This window comes from Neodiprion virginianus, chromosome 5, assembly GCF_021901495.1.
Source record: "Neodiprion virginianus isolate iyNeoVirg1 chromosome 5, iyNeoVirg1.1, whole genome shotgun sequence".
Lineage (NCBI taxonomy): Eukaryota > Metazoa > Arthropoda > Insecta > Hymenoptera > Diprionidae > Neodiprion > Neodiprion virginianus.
Genome location: NC_060881.1, coordinates 28,151,351 through 28,175,326, shown reverse-complemented (window position 1 = coordinate 28,175,326; position 23,976 = coordinate 28,151,351). Strand labels below are relative to the sequence as shown.

Genomic DNA, 23,976 nt, shown 5'->3' with positions numbered 1-23,976 from the left:
AAGACGACTTGTTCAGCAGATTCGTCGTACGTATTATACTTGGGACGATTTCGTTCCTCTGTCGGTAGGTGATCTCGAGTCGAAACCGGAAGCGCAGTGCCGCAGCCAACAACATCGAAGCCCTCTCGTGTTATATACCGAGATATACGTGCGCAAGTGTAAAATACGCTTGGCCATGGATATTACAACATATACACGGTGAAAATATTTGATACATGATTTTTTTTAATTGTCGTTCAAATACGATCACGTCTACGGTGTTCAAATATAGGGTATAGGTATACGACCGACATGCCTTACAGAAAGAAGAAGAAGAAGAAAAAGGAGGAAATAAGAATAAGAGGTGAAATAAGATTAACCAAAGAGGCGTACGTCTTTTTAACTCTGCCGCGACGACGGAGACTGTCAAGAGTCCAAGGCGATGCGCGATATGTACAGTAGGTATACATACAGAGTACGTTAATACGTACAATACTTGAATAGAATAATGGCTCAAAGTGTGCATGCGGAGCTGGCCGATGATCGTACCTACCATGCATACGTACAATATACGTAGGAACGAACACATGTCACGCGTAGCAAAAGCAGCTGCGTTGCCGCCGCGTCGCTGCATGGAGTATACGCTATAATGTGTTATTAAAGTGATCTGAACTTTCAATTGGTTCGAATTTGTCCCAGCTATACAAGCGCGAGAGTGACACCTACACACGAGAAAAGAAATTAACCGAGATACTTAACACAGAAGGAGATGACGAGCGTGTACGTATAAACGGCCGATAATAATCGACGGGCGGAAACAAGAATTCATAACACTCCCGTTCATGCATATTGCATATATATATATATAGTTATATTATACATATATGTATAATATAACCTATAAAATATGCATAAAGGGAGTGTTTAATATTCGGCGAGTCGCTGCGGGCTCCAGAGCTTGTACAGACAGACGAAATTTTGTGTTTTTCTTACACGTATTACGTACGTTTTAGCTGCACACCGGCGAAACACGCATAAGCTGTAAGTAATATGCGAGTGCCTGCATACGAAGCGACGAGTATCATTACGCCATTTACCGTTTACCGTTATCACGCATACACGTGAAACCTGCATTCGATCCGTGTACACAAAATTCCCTGTTTCGTTTATTATTCTTTTTCCAAATCTCCTCTCTTATTATCGTACCGACTCGTTGTAACGCTTCTATACACCTGCATATGTACAGGTTATGCACGGCGTACGTAAGCTGGTGTGTATTAATCCAGTCGGAATTTATGCATATTTGAAATTGCAATTCTTCGATGCCACCATTCCCTTTTTCTAATCAATTATTGTGAGGTGAGGGACGTCGATAGTCTTAATCCGAAATGTCTTCCAAATTGTCCGGTAGCTTTCGGCCGCCATCTTGAATTTATTGAGGAAATTGTTTTGTTTTTGTTTTTTAATAAATCGGCCATTTTCAAATTTTTTACTGAAAATTATCATAACTACGGGACCGTCCGTGAAATGCGGTACCGCAGTTTTCAGCTTCGGCAGTTACTCCGTCGAGTAAATTTACCGTTTCGACGACAAGTTTATTTTCGAATTCAAATAACACGGGCAATAAAAACAAGATCACAAATTGCTCATTTATGAAAGGTAACCTTACTTCGGTGAACGTCCCCTCATTACCATCCGTGGGGTTTTGCTTGCTCCCCCCCTCTCGAACTGACAACGTAGTTTATGGACGACCCTTAGGCTTGTAGAAACTTTAATTCTCCACAACTTCGGATGTAACAATTTCCTGTCGAACGATTCATATTTTTCGACTCAAAGTATTAATTCAAAATGACGGCGGACAAACTACCGCAGTATCTTGTCAAAGTACCCCCTCCTCTGCCAGCTTTCAACGATAAGAAGAAGAAAATAGTGGAATCGAATAATTGCAATTTCAAATGTATGTACTTTCTATATTACACGCATACTCTATATACTATATATATTCCGTTTACCAGACTGACGTACGAGCGTATGAAACATATGAAGCTGCTATCACGGCGCGGTTTGTGCAGGAGGTATGAGGTGCAGCAGCGGTGTTGCGATGTTGGGATGGGACAGGAAGCCCACGATTAGCCGACGGCTGGCTACCGTAGCGCGTCGAGTGAAGCGAGTGCGACACAGCTGCGCGCACCGAGAGTGTAACGTACCAGACGTTGCAGCAACCGACTCATCAACTCGTCCGCTCTTCGTCCATCCGCTCGGGTTGCCGGCTCCTCGACACCGCAACCTCGTCGTCGCAGCCTCTCTTGTCCGTATACAGTACGTAAGATATACGTACGTACGAGTACCTCTACGGAGACTGGCAGAAATGCGCGTGAAATTGATGAAACGAAGATGAAATTCAAAAGAAACGAGTCGGAACGGTTATATAATACAGTGATTTAACCGGCTTTTGAATAATTTTTTTATTTCACATTTTGCTCGAATCTCTTTATTTGTTTATTTTATTTATTTTTTTTTCCTTGTCGTATTGAACAAATGGTATTTTATGGAAATTTAAATGAGGGGGTGAAAGAAGGTTGTACAATATCTACACTGTGGTCGAAAATATTGGTGAAATCTAATACCACGGAAATATTGTAAAATTATCGTTTATTGTATGATATAGGATCTCGAATTATACCGAAATACTCGACTTTTTCAACATCATTCGAGAGTCGGGAAACTTTCTTTTTCTGTCGCACGATACTTCTCCATTAGTAAAACTGTATATATTGCAAACAGAATTTGAAAATGAGGTACATAATTGTCGTAATTGATATACATGTTACGATAATTCACGACACCGTGACCACCTGTACGTTGTGGCGAAGGGAGAGAAAGAGAGAGAAAGAGAGAGAGAGAAAAGGAGAAAGATAAGAGGATATCTACACGCCTATAAATAAATATAATTATAATGACTGCAATATTATACGCTTGTGGAGTCTATAACAGTGTACATAATCGATCGTGTATAAGCACATGCACGCATGTTACAACTTGACGATTCAACGTCGGTGTATAAAAATAAAATCTAACATGTCGACATGCAACGCGCGTTCATCCGGTGCCGGCATACTCGTATTATAATGTGATTGTTGCATACATATAGGTATGTATTGTACGTATACACGAGTTAAATGCCCATTGTGCACTATAAAATCGTACATGTGCACGTATAACGGATATATTATAGGCGCACGCATGCAGCAGGAAGCGCTTGCGATGCATCGACTCAGCTGACTGAAGCACTACTAGAGGCAAAACTCACGGCTAGACAGCAGGTAGAAAATCGTGTACGTACAACAATTCACCGGCACGCCGTTGACTGCCGGTATACCCTCAATCCGACAACGAAGACAAAAATAGACTTCGATAAAAATTCCATTACATGCGTACCTACGTACGATTTGCAAAACAGTTTCATGAAGCGATCGCCTTTTACCTCCGAGAGCAAAAAAAATCAGATAGAGACGTTTGAAGTAGAAAAAAGATATATAAAAAAAAAACACGCAAGAAATAGAAACAAGGATTTGCCGAATTCGATTACCTACTGAATATACCTATGTGAAGTTTATAAATCGCACACTTGAACCAACAAAACCGCGGAATTATCATATTACATGTAACCTGACACTCTACAGGTCATCTTATTGATATCCGTTTTACAATTCTTATACGACTCGTCGCTATTTCGACGAAATCAACGATAGCGTCGATCCGTATAAACGTTACGATTATTCCTCAGACGTTGAGATAAATCGTGTAAATAATGATAAATAAATGTTTGTATGTTACGTATGTATAATACTCAATTGCCAAACAACAAAGCGTCGATAAGATACATGCACAAAGTGAATTCCTAACGACTAAATGTTCGGTCGTCTGCCTTAAATTTATTGTACACGCGCTACAATTTGAGAGCAATTATTTGCCAGGGTTACCATCCGTCTAACCACAAATATTTTGGCAGTTTTCCGTGTTTAGCAAAACTGCCAATAACAGCTGTCAAATTTTTTTCTTTCTTTTTCACGTCAGACAGTTGGTCGCCCTGTCAAACAGTTACTACCGGATCCGTAGCGCGTGCGCGTTAAATTTAACCAAACTACACGCACCATGCAGTCGTTAGGAATTCACTATGTACAACGATTATCATCTGCACGGCGACTGCCGATTTTCGAGCCGATTACTCTCTGCAGGGGATAAAAATCCCTAGTATGTAAAATAGTCTTTCCGCAGATCGGTATTATATAACGTAACAGGGGATATTTTTACCCTCGCGACAAGACTGCAGGCACCACGTGACGGAACCGAGGATCATCCCTGGGATGCGAAACGAGTGGGCGAATGAATCACACGCGTGTTGCACGGATTTCGAGCGGGTTCCCAGCTCCGCTGCTCTCCCCGTGTACCCAGGTGTCTGGGTCAGCTGTGCGCACTCTCGACGCACCCGACACGGGCCTGAGTGCGTATCTGCATGTGTATGTATCTATGTATTTATGCACGTATGTGTGTAACTTACTGTTTAACACGCGCGCGTCCGTGTATCTTGTAACTTGTACCACAGTGTCTATAAAACCCGGTTGTTATCTTCCTTTCGCGTGTGCAGCGTATATACATGTATAAGGTACAATATATACGATACCTATACACGTATACATTATATACTGAAAACCATGGTTTCGTCGCAGTAGATGCCATGAAGCTGCTACGAAAACGAGATAAGGGAAGTCCGCTGCATTTATTATACAGTTCCCTCATCACTACACCCCTCTCTCGTTTTTCTTTTCTCGCCTACACTGAGAAAAATTTCATTTGTTCTAGTAACTAGAAAAATTGAATAAAACAGGTATCGTTAAAAAAACTGTTTGAATATCGTTGGAATTACGAAAAACGAGATACGCGTAACCATTTTGCGCTATCGTCGATCCTTTTTTGGTAATTGCAACGCAAAATCAGTTTCTGAGGTTTACTCTACTTTTTCAGTTAAATAAGGCTTTAACGTCAATTTATTGTTGCACAAGCGTTAAATTTTCGCAACATTTGCAAGAAAATCAAGTAACAGTCATCGTAATGAGAAAGAACAGTAACGGGTACTAGACTTTCTGGTAACAGTTACGAAACTAATTTTCATTTTCTACCTCGAACTATATTTTCCGATTGTGGTAAAAAATGAAAACAGTTAAGGACTGAGCGGTAACCGGAACTAAAAATATCTCTCAGAGTATATTTTACGTTAATTACCACGTATAATCTATATCTATTTATTACACGTGAATTTACGTTATATAGATAGGAATCTACCGGTGTAATATGCAGACATAAAAATGTTTGTCGAAATAACGAATGAATAAGTATACGTATAATGTACAAGCTTACATGCAGGTATATATATTGTATTCTAGTAACTTGCGTTAACTAGAAGTTTGGTCAATTTATGTATTTAAGCTTTTTACCAGCACTGTTTAACCATCATAATTTCATGATAATATTATATATATACCGTATAAAAATGTATATTAAACATTTCCTGTTCAATATATGTATGTATATAGTTCGTTAGTATGAATAATAAACTATAATAATCGCTATGAAAAATGTAGGCAATGAAATTGTAAGAGTAAAGAAAAAGAAAACTTTGCAAACAAAACTTCACGATGCCATTGATATAGAGTCACCACGCGAAAATGTGCCTATGTAAATATTCAGGAATCCTATTTGCAAAAATTATGTAAAAGGTTTCGAACGTACCTAATGTGTAGACGTAATACACGTATGTATCATGCACGGTACCTGTACGGCTTATTGTATTACCTAGTTAATGATCTTACGTAAGAGGGCCAATTATTCGACTCTGACGTATATATATATTAATAATGGGTTTCAGATCACTGATTGACTCGCAAACAAGCTTACCACGCGTTATAAAATTAGCGTCAATGATATACGTACGTATGTATAGATATGTAAATACATAAGTTACATGCGTAAATGTATACGTAATAAGTTAGTAGATTAACCCTTACGTTGCAAACAGGGGTCAATATGACCCCACTGCATCTGTACCGTAAATTCCATATGAAAAACATGCAAGACAATCCGGATTTGCTCAAGAATAAATAATGAAACATCGTAAAAATCGTTAATTCATTTTTTTTTGTAAATTCAACTTATCTCAGTCAAATAAATACCTTTTTTCATCGCGCAGTATCACCATATTTTTTTTGCTTAAATATCAGTATCTCGAGAGTTACTCTCAGTCAATCTTCGGAACAAAATATTGAAAATTCACTAAGTTATGATTTTTCGAATAGAACGGTTCATTTTCCGATATTTTATTGTTTTATGGATGTTTTTTTTTTTTTTAATTCAAAATTTCATCTCGCTAAAGGTATATAACACAGACCTACAACCAAAAAAATTGGACAGGTTTTGTTATACTGTTTCTTATAGATTTTCACTCACTGAAACCCGGTATCCCAGAATTTTTTTAAAATTACTTAATTCCACTTTATTATCACTAGTCGAGAATTGAATTGTATATCTATTTGTTAAAATATGAAAATCTTTCTTATCACACGAGCATGAAAAGTGGGACTTTGCGTAGCTGTTAAGCGAGACGAAAATAACCGATTTCATCTCAGTGTTGTAAAGATAGATTATCACACAATATACTATTCTTATCATTTATAGCCGTTAATCGATCATTACAGATGATTGTTTGCTGAAATTATCAGTAATTTTCACCAATTTCAAACGGATCGTTGATGCATGTTTGTATTAAACGAATGCGTACACATACGTCCCTGCATGAACGCTGCAAGCTAGTTTGAAAGATGCGACGGGGTTGTATGTCGATAAGTATACATATTGGAACACGAGGCGATCTTGCGAGAGCACCGAAGACACACCTTAATCGGTGCGACGGCACTTTATGCCTACTCTCAGTCCGTAATTCAGGGATTTCCAACGTTATTAGGCGAGGTTAGCTGGCATAAATGGATGGCTGTCAAATCAGCTAATCCATCGATTGATAGACGTGTATGTGTGTCTGTGTGTGTGTGTACATATATACGCATGTATACCGAGTTATACACCGCATACCCATCCGCGAGTATTTTTATAACGTGAAAAATAATCTGTCACGTTGTGCAGCGATTTAAGTCTAATAACATGAACAAACACAGGCCTGTACATATCATACCTGTAACATTATAACACCTGCGTGACACCCAGATGAATAATTTCCTCGATTCTTAGTCTTCGTTTTCTTCTTGACGTCTGCACTTGTTTATTGTACGGACTCCGAATCCCCCCATCCTATGTAATGTAATAACAATTAATCGTGTATCGAGAAGTAGTATTAACAAATTAAATAGGTATATAATATACACCTATATATATATATATATATATATATATATATATATATATATATATCTACAGAATACGTTGTTGGTATATTAAATAGAATCGCGGCGTGCGGACATGAGTTTTGATATTAGGCTCACGACGCGTTATAGACGCCACACGTTCACGCACCATGAATCATTCATAAATATCGAGAACGCGTTTGTGAAAGTAAAGGGCGTAAGTCGACGGTCCGCCAACACGTTAGACGGGCGAGGCGACAGTTAAATTTCGACCTTTTGATGCTATACGGTTCTGATTTCCCGTCACATTCTTACATATGAATGTTCTATGTATACGCACACGTGTTTCAGTCCTTTTAATATTCATCATCGTCAGCGATACATCATCGTGTTATGTTGTTGGAGAAGAGTTGGAGAAGAGATCGAGGCACGAGCCGAGTCAGCCTCGCTCCTTGCAGCTTTTCGATCCATCACGGATTACTCATTTTTATTTTCCTACTTCCTTGACGCACGTTTGCATCTGCACGTGTGCGAAGTTTCTCTTCTTCGTCTTCTTCTTGTGTATAATTAGTTTTTTTTTTTTGTAATTTTTCTTTTTATGGTCCTTTATCGCGCACCTGTATACATATATCACGCATATTATACATAAATACATGATATGTAGAAAATTTTTCAACTACCGCGTAAATCACGGTTTGGTATAAGATATACGCATAGGTATACGTACCGTGTATATACATATATATGAATACACAGTCGTAAAATTGTTACGCAACTGTGTACACATACGCACCTTATGGATATAATGGAAAAAAAAGAAAAAAAAATAACATTCTCGGGTGAAACGCTGCAGGTGTTTATCAATGGGAATATTCATTCATATATATATATATATATGTAGATGTATATATGTACGACGATAAACATCCGCGGTATATACAGGCTTGCATATACACTGTAATAATGTGTATAGATGCAGTATAATATACCCTGCATAGACCGGAGGCATGCGATTAAACATACAATACTTATGACATGAACATAGGTGCATACGTGTGTGCGTTTGTGTGTGTATATATATGTATACATCGATGCACCCCATTAAAAAAGGGGTCAAGAGAAAAGAAAAAGAAATAAAAGGAAATAATCTTATCGCTGGAGCCGGTGTAAACGAAGCCGCGTATAACATACCACAATATCAGACGGTCTGCAAACGAGAGGAAAAAGAAGATATTCGAATCAAAAATTGAAACGAAACGTGTTTAACCATGTGAGGCTTGGAAATTGCGGTTATAATGAACGGAAAAAAATAAAATAAAAAATGTTTTAGTCTTCAAGCAGCATATGAATGAGCAGTAATTGTGTGTCTATCGGAAATAAAGGGAATAAAAATGGATTTGAATCTAAAAAAATGCACCAACTTGTAAGACATAATAGAGAAAAATAATATCGGTTATAAAGCCCGATACGGTCAATCACAAATCGCCTAGCGATATAATGTATATCTAATGCATGATTGACATGTGTGCACAGCTATTGCACCTCTGTTGCACCTTACGCACACGATACGACGTGCATAAACTAATTAAGTAATAACGCAATTCCTATACCAAGGCATACAGCAGCGATAACGAGGTGTTGGATCGAGGGGAAGTAGAGAAGTGGTAGTAGTAGAACTATTGCTAACTGGGGAAGGCCGCGAGTGTTATAGCTGCCGAGACGGTGAGAAGGCGCGAGTCATTCTCATTCGAGTCAATGCAACGCGTGCAAAGCAAAGGAATCACACACGTCGTTGCGTGTCGTATGGGTTCTACGCTACACAATCGCATGCGCAACACGACATGGAGTACTCGACACGCGTGTTTATTATACCTCGCGTATGCTCGCATGCAGAGCGAAGCAAGCGTCATAGGAGCCTACATGCACGGCACGCAGGGCGCACGTATGTATGTACACTTGGGGGCAATGAATCTGAGACAGCTAATTTTTTACACTAGACAGTTATGTTGGCAACACAGGGAAACCTGCAGCGCCACAGTCGGCCGAGCGCGAAACTAACTCAATCTCAATAAACATAACATAACCCATGACCGTCGAATCTAACCTTAGAATACCACGGGGATAATGCCGCATAATGACTTGTTGGATTGACACGTCAACGACGGTCATGGGTTATGTTATATTTATTGAGATTGAGGTGGTTTTGTGCTCGGCCGACTATGGCGATGTAGGTTTGCCTGTGTTGCCAACTGTCTAGTGTAAAAAATTAGTCGTCTCAGATTCATTGTCCCCAGGTGTACGTATATATATATGCGTCTGCGTAAACCTGCGACGCGTTTTCCCCGCGTAGATAGGTAAGGTATAAGGTAGGTAGTTAGGTATGTGAGAGGAGAGCGTCACGTCGCGCAGAGTGGTTGCCGATCGCCACTGGCTGGCGCCGCCGGACGTTCGACTTGGCCTCCCCCCTTCGCCGACCGACCTTCTTCGGCATTCCCCTCACTCGTCCAGGGACCCGCCCCGAGGGCATCAACACCCCCGACCAGCAAAGGATTAAAGCGCGAGCTGCGCAGCCTCATTTGCTGTAACAGGTCGATATTTTTAACGAGCCGATGGTGTTGCGTGTACTGTTCTTCTTCTGTTAATTACCAGACTCGACGGTGCGTTGAAAAATCGCCTGCAATAAGTTTTGCAAACAGTTTCTTATTTCTCTGGATTATAGGTGTGATGTATGTACAGTAAAATACGTAAATGCCTTGATTTTCCGACTAACTTGTTTTTGATCCGAAACAAAAAGCAAGTTCAATTCTATATGAATTATGTGAGAATGGCTGTCGAAGCAGCTGACGTGAGAAAATGGAATGCATTGTCGCATGATTCGTATATAGTTGAATTGGCATTTTTTTTCGGACAGAAAACAAGTTAGCCGAAAGGTCAAGGCATTTATTCATTGTACCGTACAGTAGTATGCATTAATGCCTTCCCCTTCGGACTAACTTGTTTGCGGCCCCAAAACAAAATGCGATTTCGCTTGTATACGAATTATTTGATAATGACTGTCGAGGCAGCTGACGTGAAGAATGAGATGCATTGTCATATAATCCGTATAGAACGGAACTCGCATTTTGTTTCGGACCGAGAACAAATTAGCCGGAAAGTGTACAACAATGTTCAATAATAGGTTCCCGGTGGCTCGCTATTCTTTTGGAATCAATACTGGAACGAGATTCATTCCTAAGCAAATTTTACATGCTAATAAATAGCGACGCAAGTGACTGGATAACAAACGATACGTTCATCACGCATGAAATTTCTGTAAAAAGTAAAAGCGTTTCGGTTTTGTTTCCAAAACAATTGTGAACCAATGGGAACTTATTACGAACGGTCAAACGTATACCGTCCATAACCATAAACGATAGAAATTTGCAAATGACGATAAAGACGGTAAACTGGGAAGGGAAAATCGAGCGACCGTTTACGGGCGAGTGAACGATTCGCAATTAGCTCGAAGCCGCGGCACAAGCGCCGGTTCGATGCCGTCGCTGGCATTGCACGAATACGTTTATGTGCGCCTGTGTGCGCGTAACTCGTGCAACGATTGCGCCGTTGAAGAAGTAAAGGCGCGGTACGGCGACACGACGTTGGCGGCGTCAGGCATTCGGCGGAGGGCGCGGGGAAGGGTAACGGGCCAAAGGGAGGGAGGCGAGTATATAAACCCGAAGGTGAGGGGCGGAGGCTAGTCGACTTCGATCTGCAGGCGCGGTGCGTGTTGCAAGTGAGTTTTTGTCGTCGAGTAGAAGAAGAAGTCGAATTCTTCGACACAACGCGGCGACACGGCTACGAAGTAAGATCGTTCATTGTGCAGAGAAAATAAACCGGCTTGAGGCGCCTGGTGGATGGATAATCGATCCGATTGAGTAAAAATTTTTAAAAATAAACAACGGAGACATTGTCAATTATAACAGCAGATTCGTGTAACGTTCTTGAAATTTTAGAGAAAGTGTAAGAAAGGTACAGAATAATAGTAGTAGTAATAATAATAATAATAATAATCATCGTAATAACTGTAGTCGTAAAAACGTATTCTACAACGAAAAGTAGCAGTATAAATAACCAAGACGATCGGATCGTCACGTAGTAAGTGTAACGAATCGTAAGGATTATCGTCGGTGCAATATTAAATCACACAATTACGGTGCCGTGATAAGTGTCATTAATAACTGTCCGTTGTGTGATCATAAAGATAGCGCAGGATATATTTACTGTAAACTACAGTGTTGTACGCCGTGAAGGATATATTATCGAGCAGTCATCGAACTTGCAGGAACGTAGGAAGGAAGAAGGAAAGGAGAGGAGAGAAGGCGAAGTCGCGGTGCAGGTCTAACCGTGAGAAATCAATACCCGAGCAAGTCGGGGGCGAGTGACAGTGAAGAGGCGAAAAGAGAGAGAGAGAGAAACAGACCGTGTTTGCGTGAGTGCGCGCGATTGGTGACGTGGTGTAAAAATATATACACACACACACATTTATACATATATATACATATATATCAGTTTGCACCTGTTCCTGCATTTACGTAACGTGGATATAGTATACAACGATAAGTAAATACGCGGTTACGGGTGTACAGAGAGCTGACTGAAAGTCTGGTGCAGGTGGAAGAACCGCGGTAACGAGAACGAAAAAGAGCGTGCGGAGGGGCGGGGGGGGGGACGGTCACGAAAAAAAAAAAAAAAAAACAAGTGTTAATAAAGCACAATGAAGGCGATGGTGGTGAGTCCGGTTGGCGGAAGAGTGCCGCCTAGCCGCGGTATCCTACACAATGGTTTGGGCCTTAACGGTAGCCGAAGAGATATGGAAGCGGAGGAGGTTGCGGCCTATCTGACAAAGTTGAGGTCGCTCGTGCCGGACATGCCGAGGAAAAGGAAACTCTCGAAACTCGAAGTTATACAGAGGGTAATCGAGTACATATGCGACCTGCAAACCACCCTCGAGGAGACGAACGCACCTGAAAATCAGCAACAGCAGCAGCAACAACAACAACAACAACAACAACAACAACAACAACAACAACGTCAGCCTTTACAGCCGCTTTCTAACTCGACGACAACGACGACGACGACGACGACGACGATGATGATGGTTCCCGCATCGTCGCAGAGTCTCATCGTTACGACGACGGAAACAACGTCGTCAGAAATTTCCGAACGGTGACGGACGCGAAAAGACAATCCCTAAATATTTTGTCTCGTTCAAGCACGCGAGCGTTACATGGCACGCTGCGGTGCTCAGGGAGTGTAAATACTGTACATAGATATATTATGTATATACATATATATAATGTACACGTATACATATATATATATATATATATTACTCATCGTCATTCCTCAGTTGTAAGAAAAAGAGATACCCCCCTTCCCCGCTGGACCCAAACACACACGCGTTTGCAGAAATAGAAGAAAAACTAAACCGGCGCCACATACTTGCTATTAATATACACGGAGATGTATAATGGGTAATTATTATTACCTCCGTCTGAAGATAGTCCTGTTACATGGAGTTGTACCTATTCATACCTACTTACTCTGTACGCACGAAAGCATGATAGTAACGGAATTTTGTGAATATTATGATTATTATTGCTATTAGACACTCGACAATTTATTCCACAAGAAAAAAAAAAAACCACACTCACATACGATATAAATTTATGTTATGTTGTTTTCGCTAATATTATCGATTATTATTGATTATTAATATTATTATTGACTATTATTATTATTCTTTGAAACAAGCGATAGTTTTTTCCTTTCTTTTTTTTTTCAACAAATTTTTATCGTCACGTTATTGACTCTCCATAGTTTTATTTAATTGTTTAGATATTAAAGGAATAAAAATAAAAAAAATTATTAATATTAATTATTGTAATATTATCATTATTATTATTATTATTGTCATTACTATTACGTTTATAAGAAGAAGAAGAAGAAGAAGAGAAAAGAAACCTACTCTATTATAGTGTATATTTACAAAGACTGAGAAAAAAAAGTATAATAATAACAAGCGACAAAAAAAAAAAAAAAAATTGATATAGAAAAGGAAAAAAAATGAAAAATAAAAATAATTATATACAAGTGTAAATATATAACATGCGGTCATTGCGATGAGTGAAACGATTTGTTTGCGTCTCACATCGAATGAATGAATAATATAATAATAAACTCAATCGTGTCCAACAACATTGCCTGTGCATGATGTGTACATTACGCATTTTTGTTTATCAATCCTGTTGCTTTTTTCCATACTTGACAATAATAATATTTTTCAATCAAATCGATTTTTTTTTTATCTTCTCGTCGACAATTATCGACGATTATCCGTTCGGAATATAATGCGTGCAGTTGTTTAACGCTTAAATTGACAATCACGTGAACTTTTTTTTTTTTTGTACCTCGTACCAGTGCATATCGAATGATAGAAACGCGGTCTAGCACCGATGAAGATAATTACCAACAATCATATCGTTTACGAGTCAATACATGCAAGTCTTATTTCCTTTTTGTTCTTCAACCGAAAATTCATAAAAATATTTCGGGCAAACTCTGCGACGCTTAATCGTAGAATGAAACAGCATCAGCGGTATACGATCGTATATATATTATGCCTTGCCAAATTCGCGCTGTTCGACGACCGAAGAGGTAGGCATTCGTTTCTTTGCCCTTTTGTAATTATTATCCAGCTGCGCGGAACCGAACGCCTGTGCCGGTATTGATCCGAGTTCCGTGTCGCGTGCGCGTTGCGCGGGTCTCGGGAAACCCGGCTTGGGAACGCGGGGGCGGCGAGGTTTCCACGCGTCAAACTGGGAACCGGCCGATGATGATGGGAAAGCCGAGACACCCCAAGTTTCCACCTCGCCTCGCCACTCCAATCTACTTCCACTTTCTATTCATACCGAGGGGCGCGGATCCTTTTTTAGGGCGAGGGAACGCCACCATTGTACGGAGTATATGCATGAATATCTACAAGGACTTTACCGGTGTGTGTGGGCAGGCAGGCCTCGTTCTGCGAGGGTGAAACTCTCTCTCCCCGTTGTCACGTCGTTGCTGGTGGGTGCAGCGGGTGCCGGAATTGTACGCAGACACTCTCAAGTTTGCGAAATTTCGAATCCCCTCAGCACTGATTGCGCACAGTCGCTACGCACGTGTAAGGAATGACGATTTATCGTTTGATTAAAGGCTGCTTCTCCCCTCGGCAAATCAACCTAACGGCAGAGATCGGTGTACCAAATGGACTACATTTATCCTCGTTTCAACTGATTCAGATTATTCATTACCAAATACAAGTTTTAAGAAAATCCGTGATCCGGAGATCTGATGCGATTAGGTAACCCGTAATATGTAGTCAGGTACTTGGAGACGTTTAATGAAACTCTGACATACTTACGTAGTCTTAAATTTCCAATTTTCAATCAATTTCTCAGACTAATTCCGAGCTTAGAATTTTCAACGATCACGACGTGACACAGTAATTTTAACTTGAATGTATCTTCTTCCCGATGCGGGAGTCACGGGGAAATCGATCAATGAAACACAATTCACGTCCTGCTGCGTTCAGCAACGCTCTCGGAGGATTCTGTAATGTCTGGTTTTCGTCATTGGAGAATAGAGAGACGGTATTGTGCGTCATGAGTGTATCCATGTATGAATGAACGAATGAATGAAACATGTCTGGCGAATCCCGCAGTTGAGGACTCAGGCGTATAATCGGCTGCGGTGTCTAATGCGTGAAGCGATGCTTCTGATGGCATAACATATCTTCGTACAGATATGATCTATAAGTATACGTTCCAATATATATATATATTGGAACGTATATATATATATATATACGAGTGAGGAAACGTATACTGAGTAGAGCTTGAATTTTTACATGACTTTCCTCTGCACGTGTGCCACGTAAGTTATGCGTGACTAATAGGCGCCGTAGTTAGTAATATCTTATCGAAAACTAATATTTTACATTAAGATAAACAACTTCTTCTTCTTCCTCTTCTTGCGGGATACCGAGGCGACTCGACTGTAAGTTTAAGGTCCGCCGCACTTGGAGCCTGTTTTAAACGGCGAAGTGCATTTCGAGAGACTACTCACCCAACTCCAACGAGATATAAGGCTAGACGTACGTAATTACTGTATAAACAATAAACACATCCCTCGTTAGAAATATGATACTACTCGTGATGCTTATCGCGTTTAATAAGTCGCTGCGACGCCGAGCTATTACGTCACCGACAGTGTAAACAGAAATCGAAATAAAAGAAACCGAAGACAAAAACGAAAACTAGCAAATAAAGCCAACGGTAAAAAGATAAAAGTCTCTGAAGCCTACTGCTAAGGTTTCATTTGAGATTCTATACGTTTTTCGATTCTACATGCCTGCAATAACAGAGAATATTGAATTTTTCGATACTTCGAATAATCTCCAAGTACTCGATAAAGTTGCAATTCGAAAAAAGTACCACTCCTCTATCATTAGATTTTTTAAAAATGTGTCGTTTTTCCATTAAATTTAATTTATATCAATGAATGAACTTGACCGCAAAATACTACGAGATTTCTCAGTTTTTCAGCTGTAACTTTTGAAGCGTTGATCACAGCGATTTGAGATTATTCGTAATAGTTTTTGTTCGAAAAATAAATCGTCCATACACCCTATCGAAACATCGAATTAAACGTTTTTCCAAATTTGGGTAATTTTCATACCTCTATCCATCTAGGCAAATGAAATACCATTAGAAAGCTCAACGCACTGAAGCATCCCAATACTGACTGTTGTGAATAAAGATGAGGATTTCTTAAATATTTTGAAATCATATTCCGTATTTTTCTCTCGATAAGTTGGGACCATTGCAACCGATTTCTTTACACAGCATTTCGACCGGTAGAGCTGCACGTTATTCAAGATGACGAAATTTTTCAGTAAAAAAAGGGAAAGGTTCACAGTCGCAGCATCGTTTGTTCAAAATCGTTCATCTCGTAAAACAGTTTGAGGGTGATTCCCACGAATTTTTCTTTAGTCATCGCGTGTTTCGTGTACCTGTCTGTTGTATCTTGACGGTGTCTTTTTAAAAAATTGTGTTATAATTGATACAAGGGTGTTTTATCAGATATTGTTTTATAATATAATATATATATATATATATCAATAACTTTGGTGTTGCATTGGCCCATCAGAGCGGCGAGTGTCAGAAGGGCAAAATATTTCTTTTGCCCTATAGTGAAAAAAAAACTATGTTCCGGGTACAAAATATTGTTATGGTAATTGAATATTTGCAATCAGATATGAAGAAGTATATTTAAACCAATCATTATCTATACACAGATGGATAAACCCGCTTCTCCCAAGTTGAAGATACGTTTTTTCTGCGGAATTTTACTAAAGACAAAGGACAAACATTTTCCGGACATTTTTCACGTAGTGTAAAGGGAACCGAACATAATTTGCCGTTTGAAGTTTAGAAAACACTAAGTAAAGGGGCGAACATTGGTCAATATGAAAACACGGATGACTCGAAACGTAACATCAATGGAGTTTTTCGATTATTTGTAAGATCAAAAATGACTTCTCATCTCTCTCCTTGGCAGAAACAAAAAGAAACACAAGAAAACTAAATATCTCTCCAAACCACTAGCCGCGGCGCAAAAACGCCTGCACATACCCTTGAGATATTAGGAAATCGTTGTAAAAATAATAATAATTATTATTATTATTACTATTATTATGCACCGAAGTCTTGTCAATTTGATTCAACCTAAATAACGTTGAACATGTTGTAAGAGAAAAAGGTTCTCGAAACAACGTAGATGTAAGGAATAAGTGACTAGGTGTTAATGCGGTTTGTTCCAAGTTACGGCAGGGCTGAGAGGTACGATTTTATAGCTTCTCGGTCCCTGGCAAGCCACGCCGCGTTCAGTCTGATGGTTTCCAAACTTTGCTGTACAGTCCTCTCAGTTCCCGGTGTCGGATGATCGGCGAAGAACTGTTCGACCTCTAGAGCGCTTTCCTCGGTGGCAAAATTCTCTGTCGTAAATTTGACGAGTCTTGAGAGTAGGAAACCGCCGTCGTACCTGTCCATGAGTACCTTCCAGTTGTCCTTGAAAAATGCCCAGGCCAAAATCCGCCCCTTGTACGTCATGGCAACGGACATTATAACGAATACCGTATCCTGGGCGCGAACCTCGCTGCTCATCGCGAACTCAAGCACCTGCTTGAGCAGTTTCTCATCTTTTATCGCGCCCAAGGCTCGCGATATTCGGTCTTTCTCTTCGTGAAGATCAGCCTCCCTGTACAATTTCAGCATCGTTGCGTAGGTATCAGCTCCGCCCACGGAAAGTACAGCCCTGTAAACAGGACTGCGTAAATCCGCGGCAAGAATTCTTGCACCTGACACATGAGCTTCGAAGCGTTTCTTGGCCTCCTCGATCGTCTCCGCGTCGTTCAACGCGGCCAGGCGCCCCAGCACCAAGGATCTGAGAAGCGTGTCCAGATGACTCTCGTTAGGTTTTGGGTCCCAGCCCAATTTGCTGCCGATGTCCTTCATCAGAGATCGTCCAAAGGCCTTGAATGAATCTTCGTAATCGACGTGAGAAAGTAAAACGCTCAGTTTACCAAGACTGTTGACGATGCTTGACCAAACCGTGTAATTGTCTTCTGCCTGGAAGGCGTACATCAGTCGTAGGACCTCAACCGTTGAGGCATGCCCGGCTTGCACCATGGCGAAAAGATCGTCCAGGAGTCCCAGTCTGTCCAACGGAGGGAGGGTGCGGTCTTTGACGGCGGGAAGAAGGAGAGAAAGCGCTTCGGGGCTGTAACGAGTTCTGTAAAACCCGATCGTCCCCGGGTTGATTTTTACCCAAGCACCTTCGGGCACGTCATTCAAAACGATCTCTTTTTGAGCTTCGTTCATTACCGTGCTAATCGCGACTTCCTGCGGCGCCCGCGACGTGCTGACGCTCACCGGTATCATCCACAGGCTTTTTTCCTTGTCCTTTGATCCATCAGCAAGAAATCTCTCCTGGGAAAGTGAAAGAACGCGCGACGTTCCCTCCTGTCGCTGGTCAACCTGTGGTTGAAGGATCGTTACACAGTGTCGCTTTCGAAATATCTTTTACATTTTCATACTAATTTTCGTCGAGTCACAAATATGCCGTCCTCCAGTGTGCATCACTTGCATTCCACTTTCGCTCTACAGGTAAAAAAGTACTATTTTCGAATGAGATTTCGCGCAAACCTGAACATTAAGCACTATACATATGAATAATTACTAGATACATTGAACTACGGGTATCTAAAAAAAATTCATTCTCATATTTCAATTTCTGGAAAACGACTCATTCATCGACTAATCAAATACCTACTCGCATAATAATAATGCATTATAGACCTTCAAAACTGGAAATCCTTGCTGCTTGGTCCATGTCGACATGACAGCACCGACAGGCTTGCTGCTAGCTTCTTCAAGTGCAGCCCAAAGGTCTTCAGTCAAAGCATTGGAATAAGAATGTCTCTTGAGGTACAAACTCATGCCTTTCTTGAAGTCCTCATCGCCGATGTAGCTGTGAAGCATTCGGATCACACTGGCACCTTTGTTATAAGATATGTCATCAAAAATTTCATCAATTTCGGACGGATGTCCGACAGGGACCTCAATCGGATGGCTGTTTTTGAGCGCGTCGAGTTCCAGAGCCTTGATATACGTGTCTGTAACGAACTGGGTCCAAATATCGTACTCGGGAAACAGGTGGGCAACGCAAAGAAACTCTACAAACGATGCATAGCCCTCGTTAAGCCACAAGTGAGTCCACCATTCCATGGTGACAAGATTGCCGAACCATTGATGAGCCAGTTCATGACCAACGACTAATGCGATCCACTGTTTTCTTACTGCTGAGGTATTCTGGGGATCGACGAGCAGGCAGGTCTCCCTGTATGTGACGAGTCCCCAATTTTCCATGGCTCCGGCAGAGAAATCAGCTATCGCTATCAGGTCCATTTTTGGTAATGGATAAGCAATGCCGAAGTAGGTGTTGTAATATGGTAGCACTTTTGTTGCAACCTCCAAGGCAAATTCACCTTGTTCCTTTTTTCCCTTCGGTGTATATACCCTCACAAGAACTCCGTCGCTCGATTTTCCCTCCACATAATCATACTCACCGACGACAACTGCCACAAGGTAAGTCGACATTATGGGAGTTCTGTCAAATTTTAGCACCTTGAATTCTCCCTCAACTGATTCAGATTTTACTGGCTGCAATGAGAGTTGGATGTGTGAGGCCGGTGACAGATTTTATATTAACTCTTAGGGAAATTACGAGCACAAGCAAATTAAGGACAAACACAAGGCGCTGTTTACCATGTTGGATAGAGCGACACGGTCCTGAGGAACAGCTAGCGTAATGTTGAAGGTAGCCTTGAGGGCAGGTTCGTCCCAACAGGGGAAGCAGCGCCTCGCGTCTGTGGCCTCGAATTGCGTCACAGCTGCGAACTGATCCTCGCCATTGGATCTGAAATACAACAATCGATCGATTAGGAACGAGTGATGCATACCATGTTGAAGAGGGCAGTCAAGGAGGCTGGCACACGAATAGTGAGAGTGAACATAGCCTTCAAACTTGGCTCATCCCAGCATGGAAACAACATGCGCGCTGAACAAGGACAGAGAAATGTTACCGCACAACTTACTTCGTCACCTGACAATCTGAAAGAAATTATAAAGTTTGGATGTGACCAAATTAATGAACTAGAACTCAAACTTACCCGGTGTATTTACTACGGTAGAATCCCTTCATCTTGTCGTTTAATTCACCGGTGAAAACGAAACCGATGAATCCAACTTTATCACCGATCGGTAATATTTTGGAAAACTTTATGGTGGCGGTTTCCGCCTCCACAGATAACTCGATATTACTCGCAGGGATTGTCGTTCCATCGTTACCATAAAATACGGCACTTTTTATGTCAATATCCAAGGAATTCAAAACCACAGTATCTGTGGATTGTTTTACCTGTTTATGGTGGGATTAATAACTGCAATAGATTATTAAAACATTGAGAGACTCATTATTCTAATTAAATGGACATACATATGTGTATCAATCGTTGATCATGTTGGAGCAATTTTCGGTATAATATTATAAGCAAAGAGATGAAAGCAGATGACTGACCTAGTCGGGTTAAAGTTTCGAATAAATCATAAATGGTTGTAAATGAACATTAACATATGACGAGCGTATGAAAAGGACTAAATGTAAAACGGAGTTGAAACGTTACAACATTAAACCGTTGATCAAGACACAGTATTCGTGGATATAGCCATTCATTTACGATATAAATGCACAATTCAAAATTCAACATTCCTTATACTTTGACAATATTATTCGCTCCAAAAATGTTTGCAGAGAATATTCTTGCAAAACCGCACAATTACCTCGGAGGAATTTATTTAAAGAATGAAATATAATCATTCCTCCCTCCACTCCTCTATGCAGGGAGAAACTCAGTTTATTTTCAAGAGGGAAAAGTGATTCAGCAAAACTGAAAGCCACAGATTTTTTTTTTAAACCATCTACAGTTTTTTTCCCCTGTGATTAATTAGTTACGACTGGATGAATTTTACCATTTTTATCATTCAAGCACTAAGTATACCACACTTCATGACTAACGATACTGATAAAACTCATTACACTGCTGCGAAGTTTTCAAAATTGAATGCACTGAATACATACACCTAGGAATAGGAAAGATAACTATGTTTACTATGTTACAAAGAATTATCGTTAGTAAAAAAAGATCCGATGTTATTTCTGGATGCAAAAAAGAGCTTGTTAGTCAAAAAAATGTGCATACATTTTGCGAATCCTCGATTGATTGAATCAGTGGCTTTTCCGTCACAAGTTACTTTTTGAAAATTATTTATTAACCAATTCTGTTCGTCAAATAGACATATAGATAATGCGAAATAACGATAAACGGCTCTGGAAAAGAAAGGGTGATAAAACATTGAAAAATTGAGAAGAAGATTATCAGAATAGGCGGATAAAATGCCGGTGAAACGGGATTGAAATAACTGTTAGATTTTCTAACCTAGGAATAGCGGTAGCGTGAGTATGTACAATCGACATTCTATTTCATTGTCAGACACGCGATGAACGTGAATGTGTGTATTCGCCAAGGTTTTGCACACGTGAGCACGTGCAGCATATGGTTTAAAATATGAATTAGGGAGGATAATCGGGAGTTTGAATTTTTCAGGGGTAGGTGAGGGTGCTTATGCTAATTGGGAAACACTCACATCTACGTGTACGTTTTCCTTTCCACTGAACGTGAATTTCCCAAGGTCCGGTGTTAGCGAAATGTCGTAGTGATAGGGGCGTACATCGGTGGGTAAACGACGGAACGGTTTCTTCTCGGCGGAAGGCATAATATCGGTACGAGTCGTATCGCCGTTCATCGTATCTTGCGCCGTACAAACAAAGTTGGTCGATGTGCTGCTAGCGGCGGCGTAGGATTTTCCAAACACTTTAACGGCGAGTGAGGAGAGTGCGACGATATTACCGTTGTTTAACACGCCGCGTTCCACTGACACCAGCTGCACTAAACTGCTGCTGCTACTCCTTATGCCACAGCCTTTCTCTTTTTGCAGACTCACAACACCACTACCACACAACCGAAAGCGACGCCAACCACGCTGAATGAATCTGCGCGAAAACATCTACACCAATGTCGCCAGAGTACCGTACGAACGATCAGTGTATGCCAGCGCGACGCACTCCCGCTATTCGCCCACACACAGACTCGACTTACTCTACCAATGCACGCTTTGGAACACAGTCGGACGACTGGTACCTGTTGGTCAAGAAATAAAAAAAAAATAAAAGAACGGCGATGACTTGCGACTACCACTATTTGAAAATGGACCGAAACGAAGCCGGGAAGTCCGTGCCCTGATTCTCACTTATTTTTTATTCGTGAAATAGTACATTGTGTAACAAGGAGGCAAACTCGGTCTTTTCGGACCGAGCGTAAGTTTGCAATGTGAGTAGTAGGTGGAGCACGCATACGAGCCGAGGGTGAATATGGCAAAAATTCGAGGCGAAATGACTGTTGACTGCTTGCTGCACATAATTCTTTGTGTAACTAAAGCATGTTACGCGTGTTTTTCATGAATCGTGAAATTGAGGTTAGAGTCGTGAAATATTTGCTGTTCGCAACAGCGCATGCGCTCAATACTGAAAAGATTACTTTCAACTCCTAGAACTTAAAAGTGGTATTGTCTGTACTCCGCGCATGCGCATTCGCAGACTCACTCGACCGTTATAGACCTGATAATTTGTGTACGGAAAATATACAGGAAAAACCGCATAAAACATCCTCGCTTTATGTACAGAAAATTTTCCGTTTAAAGCTGTCTTCTGATTAGTCTTGATGCCACTTATCACCACTTTCAGGATTGAAAAATAAATCAGAATCAGGCTGATTGATATCCACTCGCAGAAGTGAAGCGAAAGCGACGCCGGCTTTCCCGCCGTTGTTTTGTTTTCTTTCAAGTATACGAATTAACTTCAATTTCAGAGATATAATACGATCATGATTATACCTATAAATAAATAATTTTACATAACCGAAAGATCTGTTAAAATTTACTTTGCTTTTTTACACAACCATTCTTTCCTATGCATAACCAGCAATATCATAAAGATACAGTTTTGTTTTGAAATTAGTCTCTCGTAAACGATTTTTTATGCATCCCAAACTACTTTTTTCATGTTATATTCTTTTTCTTCATATCCACAAATAGATGTGTTATCTTCTTTTTCTTTAACAATCGTTTTCTCACAACATTTACTGTAATGTTGTTCTGTAATAATTATAAGGGAAGTTACCAATACCTGATTTATTATAGAAAATGTTTGTAAGAGATGCGAAAGCTCAGTATTTGATCATAGGATCAAGGATTGATGTGTGTGTTACAATTTACGACTTACAATTTATTACAAAGTCACATTTATTAGTTTAGCTCAGCTATTTCAGTGTCATGAATAATATAAACTTGGAGTTCTATATACATTCTACCTTACGCGTCTGCTGTTGTCAATGACAATAGTAATCATAATAATGTTCAATCCTTTTGTTCAATATTATTTTTCTGTTTATTCAGCAAGTTACTCATTTCTTATTCTTGCATTTTCATCATCACCATCATTATCATAATCATCTCATCATCTTATCATAATCATCATCATCATCATCATCATTATCATCATCATCATCATCACCACCATCGTCTTTCTCTCGTTGATATTTTTTATCAAAGTGTGCTGCAAATCGGTATAAATATAAACTACTAAGGGAGGGTAGGGAGTAGGTATAATAGTATATGTATCGCCGTATTAATCGATAATAATCCATCGATATCGTAACTTAGATAAAATTTAGAAGACGTGTAACACTTTCCTTGGCTCTGTATGTATGAATGTGTGTATGCATGTATGTTAGTACTTAATAATATTGACACATAGCCACTACAATCAC

General features: G+C 40.2%; 2 protein-coding genes across 3 annotated transcripts; one reads left to right on the top strand and one right to left on the bottom strand.

The window, feature by feature from the left end:
- Positions 1-11,118: 11,118 nt before the first annotated feature.
- LOC124306222 (DNA-binding protein inhibitor ID-3-like) lies at positions 11,119-13,523 on the top strand. Its single transcript, XM_046766641.1, has one exon. The coding sequence runs from the start codon at positions 12,145-12,147 to the stop codon at positions 12,598-12,600; it is 456 nt and encodes a 151-aa protein (XP_046622597.1). The 5' UTR covers positions 11,119-12,144; the 3' UTR covers positions 12,601-13,523.
- A 3,198-nt stretch (positions 13,524-16,721) lies between these two features.
- LOC124305859 (puromycin-sensitive aminopeptidase) lies at positions 16,722-22,287 on the bottom strand. 2 transcript variants are annotated; one of them, XM_046765787.1, is made up of 5 exons: positions 21,737-22,287; positions 20,203-20,450; positions 19,993-20,143; positions 18,830-19,693; positions 16,722-18,508 (listed from the first exon to the last, which is right to left on the bottom strand). In XM_046765787.1, exons 1-5 carry the CDS (start codon positions 22,154-22,156, stop codon positions 17,294-17,296), a joined length of 2,898 nt encoding a protein of 965 aa, XP_046621743.1. In that variant the 5' UTR covers positions 22,157-22,287; the 3' UTR covers positions 16,722-17,293. The 2 variants fall into 2 exon arrangements, with proteins under 2 accessions (XP_046621743.1, XP_046621742.1); XM_046765786.1 differs by lacking the exon at positions 19,993-20,143 and adding an exon at positions 19,799-19,949.
- Positions 22,288-23,976: the final 1,689 nt, after the last annotated feature.

Coding starts and splice junctions, on each gene's coding strand:
- LOC124306222 (XM_046766641.1), top strand. CDS start 12,145: ATGAAGGCGATGGTGGTGAGTCCGGTTGGCGGAAGAGTGCCGCCTAGC.
- LOC124305859 (XM_046765787.1), bottom strand. CDS start 22,156: ATGTTTTCGCGCAGATTCATTCAGCGTGGTTGGCGTCGCTTTCGGTTG. Junction 20,451..21,736: donor AGGAAAACGTACACGTAGAT/GTGAGTGTTTCC, acceptor CACCATAAACAG/GTAAAACAATCCACAGATAC. Junction 20,144..20,202: donor TACCGTAGTAAATACACCGG/GTAAGTTTGAGT, acceptor AATTTCTTTCAG/ATTGTCAGGTGACGAAGTAA.